The sequence below is a fragment of the Cydia splendana genome, chromosome 24, assembly GCF_910591565.1.
Source record: "Cydia splendana chromosome 24, ilCydSple1.2, whole genome shotgun sequence".
NCBI classification, from domain to species: Eukaryota; Metazoa; Arthropoda; class Insecta; order Lepidoptera; family Tortricidae; genus Cydia; species Cydia splendana.
In genome coordinates, this window is record NC_085983.1 from 8,842,180 (window position 1) to 8,855,430 (window position 13,251).

General features: G+C 39.4%; 1 protein-coding gene across 1 annotated transcript in view; it reads right to left on the reverse strand.

The window, feature by feature from the left end:
- Positions 1–1,903: 1,903 nt before the first annotated feature.
- Positions 1,904–13,251, reverse strand: part of LOC134802345 (uncharacterized) — a 39,825-nt gene continuing 28,477 nt past the window's right edge. The window contains exons 4-9 of the mRNA XM_063774959.1: positions 4,996–5,123; positions 4,329–4,465; positions 3,918–4,044; positions 2,872–2,978; positions 2,198–2,331; positions 1,904–2,051 (exon numbers count right to left, since the gene is read on the reverse strand). Of these exons, the coding sequence (XP_063631029.1) occupies positions 1,955–2,051; positions 2,198–2,331; positions 2,872–2,978; positions 3,918–4,044; positions 4,329–4,465; positions 4,996–5,123 (730 nt within the window). The 3' untranslated portion in view covers positions 1,904–1,954. The remainder of the gene's footprint in view (positions 2,052–2,197; positions 2,332–2,871; positions 2,979–3,917; positions 4,045–4,328; positions 4,466–4,995; positions 5,124–13,251) is intronic.

Here is a 13,251-nt window from a genome sequence, read left to right on the forward strand (position 1 = left end):
ATCGCATAAGGCACTGAAAAATTAAGGTGTGAATTTGTGAAACACACGATTTTAAATGTAAATTGCGATATATTATTCCCTCTAATTTTTGACTCTTAAATTCCGCCATTCCACGTCGATCCTGTAAAATGAGATATCAACTTTGCCCATCACGTTAGAAATGCAAATTACAATTAAAGTATTTTTACTTATTATTTTGTAAACATTGGTACAAATGTAGTGCTTAATTAGTTTCCATCGTATTTCCACGGAAACGTACGAACGTGTCATGCTATTTCAGTCAGTCTCGGTACAGAAAGTACTGAAGTTGACTGAAGTAGCATGACAAATACGAACGTTTCCGAGAAAATACTTAGAAAACAATTATGCACTACATCTGTAAGAACCAATACGTCTTGGAAACGGTTGCTTGAGTATAAAGTACTTCTAGTTCAGAAGATATAGCAAATTTAGAATATACCCCATTTCTGAAGCTACCCCAATGCAATATAAAGTAATTTTGTTACTATATTTACGGCAGTATGTATGTGTGGGCAAAGTTAAAATCAGTGGGCAATGTTATAAGGACAAATCTTCTAACACATTTTTAACTGTTATTATGTTGAATTGTACTTTAATATGTACTTATTAATGTAACAATATAAAAGTAATCGATGAAGACACGCTTTCCTTACACTTATTGAAAAAGAAGGGCCTCGTCATAAAATGTGGCTTTCCGTCAGATAAGGTCCTTATGCTTCATGTGCAATAAGAATTTTTGTTGGAATTTCAGATAAAAAGGTCCTTATTGCACTTGAAGCAAAAGGACCCTTCTCTGATGGAAAGCCACAATATCGTCAGATGACAACCAAAGTCCAAAACTCACTAAAAACTACCACAAGTACAATGCTATAGTGAACCGTACTAGTACGGTTAAAAAACAAGTTATTGGAACGACGTTTTTATTCGTTTAATTTTCTGTCCCAATCAGTTTTGGTTTATAAAATTACTATAGGTATTTCTTTTGTGAAAAATATTTTGATAAAATATTAAATCAATATTTGCCGATATCGTTGAAAAAATGTGACGTCACACCAGGGGGGAGGGGGTCTGCCAAATGTGACCAAGTGTGACAAGGAGGGGGGAGGGGTCAAAAAACCTAGAAATTCGTGTGATGTAATTAATGGATGACCCCTTAGTAATTGTAATACGTTAGATTGAATTGTTAGTTTTATTTTATAAAATTGTTGATGTTATTATTTTTGCTTGTAATTATGTAAATTCAATGATGACGTGTAAAAGTGCCCTTGTGGCCTATTTGCTTAATAAATGTTGATGTTTGATGTTTGAAGTAACAAAACAAGGTTGATTTTTCTTTAATATTTTTTTATAATCAGTGAGTTCGACCGTCACCTGGCAATATGCAGATATGCTTCAGTTCAAGGATTCCAATCTTTTGACCCGGGGGTCACACTCAGGCTCGGAGTAATTAACAATGGAGCCGCCATTAACAGGCGTTCCCCTCTGTCGAAAATAGGCGGCCAATGGTCAACCACATGTCAACCATATGTATGGACTGACGTTTATCTGACATGACGTACCTATACATTTGATGTGCCCCTCCCCCGCAAAAAACGGCAGACTATTTTGTACCGAAAATTTTAGACATGGCGTCTCCGTTGGTTATAGCCTCTAAGCACTCAGGCCTTCGGATTTTCCGTTTTATCCCAGGATCAAAAGTAAGATTCCGCGGACCATATTGGAGATCCCTTCACGACAAGACTCTGGCCACTCTAATTTTGCAGAAACTCGGCTGTAAAAATGTATACATATCCCTATTAGATCTTGATGTAGCACTTGGCATGAAAACTTAGCGCGGTCCGACTCTATTTTTCAATTCCACCAAATAGCAAACCCTTTTGGCTCTCGATGCATGTTTGTATGACATTCATACAATGTATGTATGTATGTTAGATCAACGGCATTTCTTGAGGAAGTCGAGCACCTCGGGCGGGTACGGGCGGCTGACGGACTTGCTTTGGGAGCGCGCGTACTCTATTGGCGTCACCGAGCTGGAAACAATATTAATTCATTATTGTAAATTCATTATAGTTTGCTAAAGTGTTGCATAATGAACTCATTATAGTTGAGTTAGGAGCTCCATAGTGAAAAGTATGCGATTATAGTTGACAGGTTGACATGTAGAATGACAGTTTACCTTCTGTTGGCAACATGGGCTAGCTGCTTCCACTTGGCTCGCTCCACGTGTCTGAACAGCGTCATGATGAGATGCAGCTCGCAGGTCGAGGAGTTGACAGCCAGGTGCAATGCTGTGTCACCGCCCTTCACGTCCTGTAACAAACAATGCAATCTTTTAATACTTGGTTGATTTTCTTTGAAACGTCGATAATGTCATTGCGTCTCACTCTCTCATTAAGCAAGATAGTTCCACTAAAGTGTCGTTCATTGGAACTTGCAAACTATGTAAACAAAAGTCACTAGTAAATTCATCATTTAGAGACAATTTTAATATGGCGGTTTGTTTACATAGTTAGCAAGTTCCATAAAATGACACTTTACTTGAAGCTACATGTCGACTACGAAATAACTCGCGTTTTGGTAAGAAAACTGATGTATGGTATTACCACTCTTTCTTTACTTATATTAATCTATGTTTAAAATTTTATATCATTGTAGTTACACATAGTAACCTATTTAATTGACATGACATTTTATATTATTAATAAAATATTATGAATTATCTCTTCGCAGAAAAAAAATTGACTTATAAACCGTCTCGGGCCGTGCACTTCTAAAATATTGATAATTTGTTCCACGACAATTTTAGTACCTAAAGTATTTGGTGACGGTGTTAGTCTGGAGGAAACTCACCCCGGCCCATAAGTCCGCCTTCCCGTGTTCGAGGAGGACGTGCACGGTGCGCAGATGCGGGTTCTCTTTGCTGTGCAGTTTGCACGCCACGTGCAGTGCCGTGTAGCCTGAAACAATAGTACATTGTGTATTAAGAGCGGTAAACAAGAATTTACGAAGTGAATTGAAGCCCGAAACCGAAGGCGAGGATTTAATTAACACGAGTTCGTAATTCCTGTACCGTCCGTGGAACACACAATGTTTTTCATCACACTTGTGAGGAAAAAAAGGAAAATTAATAAAACTTCTGCCTAAATTCAAATATACGTTACAGCTCTAGGTCGAAATTTAGGATTTACGGACCGCATCGCCTCCCGTGAATTTTTACGAGCAAGTGTGATGAAATGGTAGGTACATTATTTACCAAAGCTTGTACATTTCTTCTCCATCAAATACACCACGAAAGCGGCCCGTTGCACCCGAGATATTTTGGCGCTCAAACAAAGAGAGAGCGACAATATTTCTAGAAAAAAATGGGTAAGCATTTTGGCCCGAATTAACGATTTTCAACCCGGCTAACTAGATATGAATCCGACAAGAGAGATGAATAATTTGTTGATTATTTATATTATAAGCTATTGTAGGTAAACTAACGCTCCAACAGTCGTCGGGCCTAAAAAAGTATCTTGTAGGAGTCTTCTCCCCTCTTCGTGGCAACCACATTTTACTAAATACATAATTTTACACCTTTTTTTTTGTGGAACTTTTTTTTACTCTATCAGGGACAAGGTTGATTTTACGTATAGGCAGTAGCCGCGCGCGTCAGTCGCCTTCTTTGGTGGTCAAAGTGTTAACCTTTTGGACGCCAATGACCGATATATCCGCACCGCAGGTCCAACGCCAAAGACGGATTAATCGTTCACAGACCACAGAGCAACATAGACCTACGTGCATATGCATAAAGTTCAATTTCAGTTTTAACACTTCGGTGACGTGGCGTACAAGTGACAGCTTTTGTGTTTGACACGGCGTCGAAAAGGTTAAATGTGAACTGTAAACTGTTTTACCTTCAGTGTTAGCGTGTCCTTGTCTGAAGAGAGGCGGCGACTCGCACACCAGCTCGTTAAGTACGTCGGCGTATGTGTCACCGCCGCGCGCGCATGCTGTCACCAATGTGTCGCCCAGCGCGTCCGTCTGCAACGTTAAAGGATTTGATTAGTACCATTTTTAGAAAGATCATCAATTAAAGTTTACTTCCGCGTTTAGAAGACATTCTAATCTAAACACAATTTAAATTAGTGCATACTCCTTCGTTACCTACAATTGCCATCAGATATATCAGAGCGGCCAAGGTGCTCATAAATATCTGAACACGCCTCTATTGTCCAGGCGTTAGAGTGCGTGTCCAGATATTTTGAACACCTTGGCCGCCCCGATATATCTGATGTAGTAAGGAAGTAGTAAGGGGTGTCACTGACCTCATGGAAGACGCTCTCCCTCCCCTCCATGTAGGAGGGGTTGAGCCGCAGGGCGGTCCTCACGCACTGCACCAAGTAGCGCGTGAATATAGGCCTCCCGGGGCAGCAGAGCGCCGCGGACTTCAAGAGACCAAGCCCTGGAACAGGTGAGATAAACATTATAATAGTTGCTCAAAGATACTTATATTTTTACTAATTCTAACCCCAAACCTTTACGCCTTTGTAACCTTTTAACCGCCATAGAATTTTTCATCGAGCGTGCTCGTGTCGCCGGCGGTATTACGAAGTTACACTTAGATTTGTCTATTCATCAGACCGCGGCGAAATGAGCCCGATTTTGTATGTCTTATATATCAGTCTACTGCGGTTAAAAGGTTAATAGTTGTGGGACTAAAGATATGAAAAAAAGGTACCTGCGCCTAAAAAGGTCCGGTTGTTAGCTTGCCTACTTTCATAATTTCATACTTTTATAAGTGTTCAAATGTTGCACCCATGTTCACTAGTAGGTATAGACAACACTGCAAGCTCATATTAAAATTAAGAAAAAAAAAAAAAAAGTTAGGCCTTCTTAGGCGCAAGTACCATACGCCACCACCGGCACCACCACGTCTTTTCTTCGCTCCGCTCCGCCAGCCTTAATTACACTTCTAGGGCCCTTGTGGCTTACCAAAGTCTCCCAAGAACAGCTCAGGCCGCAGAGCCAGGGCCCTCTCGCATAGCAGACTGAACAGGACGCACTGCAAGTCTTCCTGCTTGCCGTCTGCCGACAGACTTTGCAACACTTGTTGGAGGACTCTGGAACAAAGGAATAGAATATAAGTTACATTGTCTATTGCATAACTATATATTAAATCAAAAATTTTGAAAAACCAGGGGGGTTTGCGTAGGGACGCATTATGGCAAAAAAAAAACCGGACAAGTGCGAGTCGGACTCGCCACATGTTGTACACCCATATTTTTACCAGTTGACTGTATATAAGCTCCGAAAAAGTCATTCGTACGAGCCGGGGTCTGACTCTGAACCCGCGACCTCCGGATTGAAAGTCGCACGCTCTTAACCACTCTAATACCAACGCTTTAACTTATTCTGTCGTTTCATTACGCGAATGCCCCTCCTATATTGGTGTTTGACATATTTACGCAGTAAAGTAAGTACCTACTTAAACAAACACAAAGAAAAAATGCGATGTATTAATTAATTAGCCATTAACGTAATTGTTTGTTCCAATGGCTTATCGCGTAATGGTTTTTTCATATTCACCAGTGATATCTCACGTTTCTTTCTTTTACTTAAATATCAATAGCGTCTTTTGAGCGTCGTCGTCTTGTCAGTGCTATGGAAAATGGCGTTGCTACGCAGTTGGGCCAACGTTGCGTGGAGCAGCAGCCTTATATTATGGCTCCTCTACACGATGGGGCAGCGCCGGGCACTCCAAGGGACGCAGCCATGCGGTAGAATGAGATAGCAATATCACTTGCTCCCTCTAACGCATAAATGCGTCCCTCGGAGTCGTCGGCGCTGGCCCATCGTGTAGAGGAGCCATTAGAGTTGAACCTAACGCCTTGACAATAGAGGCATATTCCGACATTAGTGAGCACCTTGTCCGCTCCGATATATTAGGTCATTACCTATGAAATTGGCGTTTTGTTCGGAGAATTTCAACGAAACACGAATTTCCATACAATTAATTTTGCGGATATTTTTTGATGGCTAATTCTAACCAAACAAAATTTTTCCAGTAATTTTTGACACCTTTAAGGTATGTTTTCAATATCTCCATTTCTTGAAAATTGGTACCATTAGAAAAATATAAGTAATTTTAATACTCGAACCGACAGCACATGAAAAGACCTATTTTCAAGGCTTAATTCTGAACACTTAACAATAAAAAATAACAATTAATTGTATGTAAAATCGTTGTTTATTGAGTGCACTGTAGTTTTATTGTAATTGTGTATGTACTTTTGTAAAAAAAAAAAAACTAGGATCAGACTTATATCTATGAACAAAAACGCCAATTTCATAGGTAAGGACCTAATATCTAATGGCGACTGTACCAGGGGTGCGAAACTCCTCCTTTCGGGCAAACTCGGCTCCGTTCGGCTCAGCATTGCTTTAGGGTTGACCCAACTTGACTTCATTTTGCGTGCACGACCACAGATAAGATAATGGCTTGAATTTTGACAACCCTAAATAGCCGAAAGCGATACTGCCATACATCAGAAAGTGACAGCATGATTCGACCCTGAACCGCTGTCAAACTTCGGTTTTGTAGGAAGTTTCCTTTCTGTACGGTAGTACTATTATTTATTCTGTGACTGTACACTCAATAAACAAATCAAGGACATCAAGGTCGAATACCAATTAGTGTCTCAACTATCCTTATCTCGTGTATATACATGTATATTTATGTAATATGTATACACGTGTATATGACTAGCGTGAGCATTTTCCGGCTGCTTCATAAATGACTTTTGTTTGCTATAAATGTTATAATTTAATATTGACTTCCTTATAATACTCGACGGACTGTTATACTTATTTATATAGGTGTTGCAGTGAGTTCATATCACGTTTATAACTTACACACACAGAATAAATAATAGTACTAGGTACAGAAGGTTCACTCTTTAACAAAACGCGTCTATTACGACAGATATGACCACCAGGTGGCGCAAGCGCGAGCAGGCGTCCGTTCCGTAGCGGTGCGCGTCAACTACTAGGTACTGCTAGACAGGTAGCAGTCTTGGACCTTTACTATTTTTAATAACAATTAACGACCTTCCAGAATATATAAGACATTCCATGATATTGATGTTTGCTGACGACGTTAAGCTCGCTATGCCCATACAAAATCCATGTGATGTAAGTAAGCTCCAAACGGATATCGATAGCGTTTATCGATGGGGTGCCATTAATAGCTTACACCTTAACTCAAGTAAATGCGCAGTTATGACATATTCAAGAACATCTCAGACCATTGATAGATCCTACACATTAAACGGCCAAATCCTACAAAATGTAAACTCTATTCGTGACCTGGGTACATGCTGTGACACTGAAATAACTTTTAATAAAAATGTAGTTCGAATTTGTAAAAAATCGCGAAAAGCTCTTGGTTTCGTAGTACGTCAATCCAAATATTTTCATAACCACCACGTCATTACTCTATTATATAATGCCTTTGTACGTAGCCTGTTGGAAAGTAACTATATTGTCTGGTGTCCACACGAAAAAAAATACGTACTTCTCATTGAAAAGGTTCAGAAATCATTTGTTAGATACTTGTACTGGAAACAGTATGGTTACTATCCCTACATGTATCCTACGCAATTTGTGTTAGGAATGGTCGGTCATCAAAGTCTTGAGATACGGAGACAACTTGCAGTCATAAAATACTTCATTAGATTAATACGTGGTTCAATCACAAATCCGTGGTTACTGCAATATGTGACTTTTAAAGTACCTACGCCATTTGTGAGAACTACTCTTCGACCCCGCCCCACACCTCTTTTTATAATTCCCAGCACCAACACAGTAACTTTAGTCACTAGCCCTCTGTATGTAGCACTGAATCACATAAATAATATTCTTCTATTCGACCCCCTGACGGACATATTCTCACAGGAGGAACCGAGACTCCTAGCCACCGCAACTCGGTACTTGGAGTCGATCTCCACATCTACGACTATACCGTCATAGTTTAGTATTAGGTATTAGTCATGTATATATTATATAGTAATACAATAATTTGTTATGTTTATAACTTACATGTTTGGTATACCTGTTAATGTAAGTTGTCAATAAATAAATAAATGATGATGATGATGACCAAAATTGCTGTGGGCAGTCGCGTGCACAGAGATTTGGGACTGGGTAGGCAAAATTATATCAGAAAACCGGGCAAGTGCGAGTCGGACTCGCGCACGAAGGGTTCCGTACCATAATGCAAAAAAAGGCAAAAAAAAACGGTCACCCATCCAAGTACTGACCCCGCCCTACGTTGCTTAACTTCGGTCAAAAATCACGTTTGTTGTATGGGAGCCCCACTTAAATCTTTATTTTATTCTGTTTTTAGTGTTTGTTGTTATAGCGGCAACAGAAATACATCTGTGAAAATTTCAACTGTCTAGCTATCACGGTTCGTGAGATACAGCCTGATGACAGACGGACGGACGGAAGGACAGCAGAGTCTTAGTAATAGAGTCCCGTTTTACCCTTTGGATACGGATCCTTAAAAAATGAGAGCTACTAACTCACCAAAAAAATTGCGTGATGGTTTTCATTTTGTTGTCAAGTCTTTTCAATTACTTCTTTTTTTTGGCTAAACGAAAGCTTCGAAAACGCATCATTTTTAATAGTTTGCACACACACACACCCACCACAACTTTCACAGTTAAATTATCCATTTTTTCACTAATCGCACTTTATAATTTCCGGCAACTGTTAACTGTTATCTCATAAACTCACCAAAACAAACAAACAATGGCGACCGAATAAAAAATGAAAATAAACTTAACCAAATACTGTAAACGAATAAAAAAATAGTCTCGTATTTGCACTAAATTACCATAGCAAATGCTACTTTTTAAAATAGTCACATAAACATCGGAACTATTCGGAAACTTTCGGGCGTCATTCGTTTAGGTTTGGTACGAAAGACACTGCCTATTGCGTCTAAATGTGTGCGTTACTTGTATAATTGTGTGCTCGTACTTATAGGAAGGCCCACTACACTGTAACCGCGTAACGACGAAGGCACACATAGAAAGATTTAGACGGAAATGTTTTCTGTCTTTGCCGTGCAAGGCACGTAGCGGCGCTAGTGCCGCGATGATGACTTGATGACAAAGCTTAACCGGTAGATGGAGCGCTTATTAATTTTTAGAATGTTTTAAGTTATATCGATTACTGATAGTACGATCAAGTATAAATTAAATTAAGTAGTTTAAGAGGATAGACATCGGAATTATAGTAGGGTAGGCAGTGCCTTTTTGCCTTTATGAAGTGCACGCCACTGGCTGTGGGCCGCATGTACTTGTAGCGACGCGACGAAATCGCGGAGTAGGCCACGCCTGGCATTACTGCCAAATTCGGCAGCAAATGGCAAGCCAACCAGTACTAACCTCGATTTTGACATTTGTGTCAGTGTCGCGCGGCGTGCCATATCTTTTGTGCCCTTCTTATTTGCTCTCTTATTAAATGACATGTTGTATGACCTAAACTTGACGCCGCTATATTTTTATTCCTGATTTAGGTACCTATTTCGACAGGGAAATAAAGACATAGGTATCCATTCATGTTAGAAATTACGTGCCATTGAGTAAGGCGGGGAAAAACGTAGTTAGAGTTATTATGACGTTTGCTGTAGACGCTGTAGTCCTCGGAGTAATTAACAATGGAGCCGCCATTAACAGGCGTTCCCCTCTGTCGAAAATAGGCGGCCAATGGTTAACCACATGTCAACCATATGTATGGACTGACGTTTATCTGACATGACGTACCTATCTATACATTTGATGTGCCCCTCCCCCGCAAAAAACGGCAGACTATTTTGTACCGTAAATTTTAGACATGGCGTCTCCGTTGGTTATATCCTCTAAGCTGTAGTCATTATACCACTTTACAAGACTGCTTGACAAAATATTAAGGTGCAGTGCGTTCAGCCAGGGGCCAAATTCGACATGTACAACTGTCAGATTTCGCATCCACGTCAAATCAACAATTGGTTTTATTGCATATTGATTCTATCAAAATTTCATCTACGGTGGATAATATCATTTGGTACAACCTAAACACAACTCTAAATTCGAGAGGGTTCGGTTTGTTTTGGTTGTCACCTAACTGTGGATGGCATTGTACGTATTTGAGAACTTATGATTTTTCCCACATCAACGGGAGATCAACACGGTACGTCAAACGTCGCTTGTCGAATAGGGGGCCAGATTTTGAAGAAACGTAGCGCTTTGTTAGACCATAATGCGGTTGCCAAAATATATGAATAGCAATCTTGAAGCCTTTCTCTAGAATCTCTAGTAACTTCATCGATTCGCAACCTGATAAAACTTTCGCTTCATTAAATGTTTTTAACTATTTTATGCACACAAGAAAATTGCTTCTAAAAATGCGTAATGTTATTTTTGATAGAACTGATCGATTACTTTTATTTATTTATTTAAACTTTATTGCACAAAAGAAAACTTAACGTACAAAAGGCGGACTTAATGCCACAAAACATTCTGTACCAGTCAACCTTAACCCCTTTTTGCTATTACGTAAATAAAATAATAATAATTCAATAACGTAATGCTCTTCTATACGGCCTTGTGGACCGCGAAGTACCGTACTACAAGTACTTACCTGCACCTGTTCTCGAGAATGGTCGTGCCACGCTCTATTGGGATCGATCTATCATCACTGACAGGACTATTGTCGCCAATAAGCCTGATATCGTGCTGATAGACCGATCGCAGCGCCGGGCCGTGCTCGCCGACGTCACCATCCCCCATGATGAGAATCTCGTGAAGGCCGAGAAGGACAAGTCCAGCAAGTACCTAGACTTAGCTCATGAGATTACCGCCATGTGGGATGTTGACTCGACGATCATTGTTCCGATAGTTGTGTCAGCGAACGGTCTCATAGCGAAGAGTCTCGACCAACACCTAGAGCCCATATAACCATTCCAGTCGCAGAATCACAAAGTGGTAACTAAATGTCAGATGTGTCGTAACAGAGTCCACACAATGTGTCTAGAATTGTTTCGAAACAAAGTGTCGTCGCCGTGTCTACACTTTTCCGTAACAAGGTGTCGACACATTTGTGTGCACTTTGCGTGCGGTTTGCGACTAAATCTGACAGCAAATTTGTGACAGCAAATGTCAATATAAAATACCTCTTGAAAACCAAGGTTTGTCAAACTACTATTAGTGTCTCGTGTGCTCGTAATTCTAGTAAGTCATCATGGGCAATGCAAATGATAATAATCGACCGAAACCATATAAACACCCAACACCCGTCAACCTTTTACAGAAAAGTTTTTAAAGAAATTCAATAAGCTACTTAGGTCAGGCAACGAATGCTCCAAAAGTTGTAGAGGGAAATGCTCGGAACACAATTTTTGACTCCGTAACTCGGTTTGACAAGTTAGGAGGTGAACATATCAAAAGTCCCCGGCCGTAGCCCTTGAGCGGAGGGGAGAGAGGGGGCTTTGAAGGTCCCATTTTCCCGTTTTTCGATTATATCTCGGAAACTATGCATCTCAGCGACATGGCCACTTATACAAAATGAAAGTTAATTTAATTTGTTACAAGTTTATTCAGTCAATTTTTTCGATATGTTGAATAGTTTTTGAGATATCCGCTCTTGAAAGTTTATTTAGGGCTCTCAATTTTATCTTGATATATCTATATCAGTGAAGGTGCTAGGCCGTGTTTGGTATCGTTTTCGTATAAATCTGGGGTGCTGAATCCATTTAAGATATCACATTGACACCATTCCACAAAATAAAAATAAATCTTTTTAGGGTTCCGTAGCTCAAAAGGAAAAAACGGAACCCTTATAGGATCACTCGTGCGTCTGTATGTATGTCCGTCTGAATACACAAAATAGTTCTTTACCTATAGATGACAGGAAAACCTATTAGAAATGTGCAGTCAAGCGCAAGTCGGACTTAATGTACGGAACCCTTAATACGCGAGTCCGACTCGCACTTGGCCGGTTTTTTTGAAACTCTTCTTGACGCTTAACCGCTGAACCGATTTCGTTGAAATTTGGTATAGAAATAGTTTGCGTCCCGGAACAGGACATAGGATAGATCTTATAACCAAAATCATCTTTTGAAGGTGTGAAAAGTGGCGTGGAAATTTGTACGGGAAATCAATAACCGCTGAACCGATTTATATGAAATTTGGGATGGTCTACATCTTTGATTTAGTTAAAAATGATGAAAAAACATGACTTCAAACCTAAACTTAAACAGTATTAACTTGAACTTGAAGTCAATTCTGAATTCCCCCCTACACCTCATTTCACACCTTTAAAGGATGATTTTTGAGATAACTTATTATATCATATCTCGGGACTCAAAATATATGTGTACCAAATTTAAATTAAAACTGTTCAGCAGTTTAAGCGTGAAGAGGAGTTTAAAAGAAAGTATTTTAATAAGTTTATATGTTTTTACTTCGGAATGGTGTCAATGTGATACCTTAACTAAATTTGGTACTGCGAATTTATACGAAAACGATACCAAACATGGCCTCGTAGCTTTACTGTTGTAGAAGTCAAAATAAAATTGAGAGCCCTAAATTCTTATTACTTGGCCAAACTTGTGTAGAAGGAAAAGGTAAAATAAAAGTCTTCGGCAGGAATATAAGACACAAATATATTTTTTTTTTGCGTTACTATTTCATTCATCAAATATAAACATACCTTGATTATACTATTCTAGTGAGATCCTCATAGATAAACAAAAACATTTACTTAAAAAATTACAAGGTCGAAATGTCACGGAACTTGTGAGAGTAATATGTGAAAAATATAAACTTTTATGACAAAAAAAATCTGGACACAATTTAAGAATCACCCAATTGCGTCGGGGAATCATCTGTATTTTTGCTTGTTTCATTACCTCCTCGCTTCTTTTTTGTGTTTTGTATTCTGTAGCAATTTGTTAGATCTGAAAATAAAGATAACTTGCGTCGTCACGGATGTCGATTTATAGGTTTTAGGGAGTACAGAATTCGAAAACGATGATCATTTTATAATCCAAGATGGCGGCTACGTATTTTGTCATAAAAGTGGAATCCAAAATAGTCATCATTTTCGAAATCTGCGCCCCCTAAAACCTATAAAACGACATCCATGACGACTTTTATGACATAGTGCATGGCCGCCATCTTGGAATCCAAAATAGTCATCATT